Source organism: Vicia villosa, unplaced genomic scaffold (genome assembly GCF_029867415.1).
Source record: "Vicia villosa cultivar HV-30 ecotype Madison, WI unplaced genomic scaffold, Vvil1.0 ctg.004863F_1_1, whole genome shotgun sequence".
NCBI classification, from domain to species: Eukaryota; Viridiplantae; Streptophyta; class Magnoliopsida; order Fabales; family Fabaceae; genus Vicia; species Vicia villosa.
The window spans coordinates 123,133-127,837 of NW_026706529.1; the positions used below are offsets into that span (position 1 = coordinate 123,133).

Genomic DNA, 4,705 nt, shown 5'->3' on the forward strand with positions numbered 1-4,705 from the left:
GGACCTAGGCTCAAGTTAAAATTAAGAGCTTTCCTGCTGAACCAATTAAGCCTCTTGCTGCTAATCAAAGGCACTTATCTAAATGGTGGAGCTTTCTCAAGTCATATTCATGCTTCTTTTTTTAAATTAGATTATTTTTTTAAAAATTAATTACTTGAGCTTATTTAGTACCATAAATTGACACTACTTTACCTAAACGGATAAAATTAGTTTTTTATTTTTATTCAAATAAAGCCCTGGTCTTATGGTCCTATTTTTAAGGATTAGTTACGTTAGAATTTCCATAAAATACGAATTTTCTGTTTCGCCTCACAGTACTTCTATAAATACCTCGCATTGTTAACCTTCATGGCATACACTATTCTGCATGCTATATTGGTTATCTTTTCTCCTTTCATTTTTCCTTTCCCTTTTAGCATCTACTATTTTTATGCTTTTTCTCTTTATTAATTACTTCATGCTAACTTCTTCAATTTAACAGCAAGGCAGTTACTTGCTTAACATATAGCAAAGTTGGAGATTTGCTAATTTTTGGGGTCTGAGGATGGAATAGTTGGTGTTTGGAACCCTAAAGGTATGACATTAACCTTACTGTTCTAGTTTATTCCAATATTTTGAAAACCAAATTGAAGATCGAATTGCTAAAATCAGTGAGTCACGTTATTCAATTAGTTTAATAAATTCAACCACAATTGATCTGGATTGTTGTGTCTGATTGCTAAAATATTGAGTTATTTTCATTTTTATAAGCAAGCTTAAAAAATCAAATTCATACCATTTTTAGTTCATGATTGTCAGTGTTAATTTATTTAAAGATAAAAGTTTGCACTAATAATAAAATTTTAATATTGATGTTTTGATGTACAACTTATCCATCAATGTAATTTTAGCCATTAATGTATATAAAAGACTTGAAATGCAACTTAGCCATCAAAGTATTTTTCACTATAAGTTACCCTTTTCTAATTAAGAACAAAACGAGAGAAGAATGTAAGACTGATCAGATTTGGATTCAAGTGTCACATATGCTGCTGAATTGATATCCAGGTATTACATTCTTCAGGGTCATCTTTGTTAGGCTCTTATGTGAGAAAGGGGATAAACATTTCATCTAAGCACTTAGTATCCACATCTCCTTGAATATGATATGTAATTTTCTAAATGTCACTTCTAAAATATACACAATTTAGGTTTATTGTCTCTTTAAGCAGTAATGTCTTGGTTATCTTTATGCAGTTAGTCTGTTCTCTCTCTTGGGCTTTTTCATTTTTGGTTGAATGATTTTTTTTTAATAAGCAATTGATTGAAAAGTTCGCACTAGGGGTGCAACCCTTACAAAGAAGCAAACGACACTAAAGATGACTAGTGTCGGATAAGGGAAGTTTAAACCATACATAATATGTTGGTCTAAACTTGCTATATCCACAAAACATCCATCTCCAAGAAAGAAAAACAATATTAGAACAAATAACGTCAAAACAAAACGCCTCCCCCCTAAAAATAATTTCGTTCCTCATAAGCCAAAGGCTCCAAATAGTTGCAACCCACACAAAATTGATTAAAACTCTTCGCTTGCCGCAATTCACCTTATCTTGAATAACGTTGAAACAAAGCAAATCCTCTTCATTCAACATCTCCGGAATTCCAAGCCAACTAAACACATATTTCCAAATTGTCTTCGCCTCTTGACAAATGAAAAAAAGATGGGAAGATGATTCAAGGAAGGAACCACACATCACACAATCCGGGAGCCGATCAATAAAGAATCTCCAAGCGAATACCTTGATCTTGGGCGGAAGCTTTAGATCCCACAAAACTTTCAAAGAATTAAACAAATTATAATCCCATGCAAAGACCTTGTCACTATCAATGGCGGTTGTTATGCTTGCAACGGAGAATTCCTTGCCCTCGGTTAAGGACCACGAGAACGAGTCAACGCCGTTCGCACTAGTAGAAAATCCCCGGACACTGTCGCAAAACCGAGTCCAGTTTGGACTGGCTGCTGCCGCGGCTGAGTGTGGTTGGCCGTGAGAGTCGCCGGCAGAAAACAACCCCCCAAAATTCCACCTTAACGCACCGTCGATCCGCTCTAATACCTCCGCCACCGAACAATACTTCGCAATAGACAATTCAAACAAATCCGGAAACTCCATGCAAAGTGGTTGTTCTCCCACCCACCAATTGATCCAAAAAAGAACATCCATACCATTATTGCAACAACATTTGAAACAACCGGAAAAACCGTTATCTATGATGTCGTCCAACACTTTATTCTCACACATATCTTTCCACCAAATGGAATCATCACTTCTCTGAAATTTACCCCCAATATCTTGAATTCTTAATTTAGGACAAGGATACCTCACCTTAAAAAATCTTTGCCAAATGGCTTCATTATCATGAAGGATTCTCCACTTCCATTTCAAGAGAAGAGCTTTATTCATTTCTCTAACGTGTCTAACCCCCAAACCACCCTTCGCTTTAGGTCTACACACCACTTCCCACTTAACCCAATGAATACTCCTTTTTCCGGACTTTCCACTCCATAAAAACTCGCTTTGAATCTTCCTTATTTCTTTGGCAATATTTCTTTGGTTGAATGATGATGGTAGTGTCACTCTACTATAAGTACATCGAAAATTAGATTCTATTAGTTTGATATAATATTCTTGTCAGAACTTGGCTAAACAATCCTCCCATGAGTCATTCATCAATGTTGTGGTGCCTTGACTTCCTTCCACGCTGTTTTCATGCTTTCTATTAAGCCGTTGCCACGCCGTGCGTTTTCTTCAGCAAGTTTTAAGTGTTATTCTTTTATGGGTTTCTTAGGAGGTTGTGTTAATCTTTTCTTATAATTGAGAAGTCCTATTTATTTGTAAATCAGTACTTTTGCTAGTAATGAAAACCCGATTTGTTTTGTCTAGAAAGTCCAATTTACAATGTCCACTAGAGGGGACGGTTGCTTTTTGCCTTTTCCATTGAAAACATAGAAAATTTTCTTCAAGGTTTAGGACAAAGATAAAATGTTTTATCTTACATGTGTGCAAATGATATTTTTTTAGTTCATGTTTGTAAATTTAAACTTATCTAAAGATAAAAGTTTGCAATAATGAAATTTTGTTAATGATATTCGATGTGCTCATTCCTTATAGTTGCAAAGAGTTCAATATATATTTACTCATCATATTTGCCGAAGATTTGATATGCTACTTAGAGGTCTAGAAATACATGGCACATCCATTGCTCAACGTCACGACCTCTAAGTTACATTTCAAGCCTTTTTTAAGCAAGATCGGTAAATTTATATTAAATATTTTTACAATTTTAAAAAATTAGCAAATGAAAATATCAATAACAAAATTCTATTTTTAGTGCAAACTTTTATTTTAAATACCATTTTCAAAATGTAAATAAAAATATTATACCTTCGTCCAAGACCTTGAACAAGATTTTTTATATTTTCAGTGAAAAATGTAAAAATCCCGAGTCCACCTCTAGTGGTGGAGATTGTCAAGAGGAAGTTCCACACAAATTATATTGGACTTTGATTACAGCCAGAGGGTTGATTTGGCAATTTGCTATTTAAATATCACAACACTACAATAATTATTGTCTTTGACAACACTCTTTTATGCTACATGTCAAAAATGTAACCTAAAATAATAGAGGACAACTTTAAAACTTTAACAATAGAAGTTGTCTAGCAGCAGGTTATAAGCATCCCTTATTCTAACTTTTGGGATGTTTATCTAATGTTAATATAGTTCTAACAAAAAGTTAGATTTATTTATTATTGCTACTAGAGTTAACTCTTTTAAATTTTTTTGGGTTAAACTTTATTTCAGTTTTCTTCCCAATAGTATAATATAATATAATTAATTTAACTTATTAATAAATAATATAATATATATTAATATATTTTGTTTTATTTCCAATTCTATTTATATAATATAACCACTTTTAATTGGAAGGAAATTGCCGATTGGATTTGTTTACCTTTTTTGTTAGGAATAGACTTAAAAGAGAGTTTTTTGTATTGGAGTTCCTTTTGTCGTACGAAGAAAGTCAAAAAGGGCAAAGTTGGTGCCGTTTGGTTAGCGTTATTGTGGAGTCTTTGGCTTAGTAGGAACGACATTGTCTTTAACAACGGATCATGGAATTCGAGGGATATCGTTTGGAAATGTAAAGCTCTCATTTGGAGGTGGTCGTACATAGGGAAAATTACTCATTCCAATTATAACTTTTTTGAGTTTAGCAATAACCCTATATATAGGTTCGAATCGGTTTGTAATTTTCTTTTCCGGCCCTTTGGTGGGATGTATTCTTGGATCTTGGTTTTTTAATATATCCTCTTGCTTTCAAAAATAAAAAAAAATATATATATATATATATATATATATATATATATATATATGTGAGATTTTGGATCGAACTCTAGTACGGCCGAAGGGTAGCTTCTTGATTCGACATGATTAAGCATGAAGTCGAAGGTTGTTCACATGCTTGTGTCGAAGATGTTAGGGTTGTTAGCATGTTAAATTAGGTTTTATTGTTTAAACCCTAATTTGTTAAGTAAGTTTGTTTATTAAGTTGGCTTGTGTAATGGGCCTTGTGGAAAAAGCCCATTAGTTAGTATGTTAGGTTTTATTATAAATAACATACTAGTCTCTCATCATTGCTAAGCTGCAAATCCTAATTTAGGGTG

General features: G+C 33.2%; 1 protein-coding gene across 1 annotated transcript; it reads right to left on the reverse strand.

The window, feature by feature from the left end:
* Positions 1–1,352: 1,352 nt before the first annotated feature.
* Positions 1,353–2,444, reverse strand: LOC131642357 (uncharacterized). The gene has a single exon (XM_058912616.1). The coding sequence runs from the start codon at positions 2,442–2,444 to the stop codon at positions 1,353–1,355; it is 1,092 nt and encodes a 363-aa protein (XP_058768599.1).
* Positions 2,445–4,705: the final 2,261 nt, after the last annotated feature.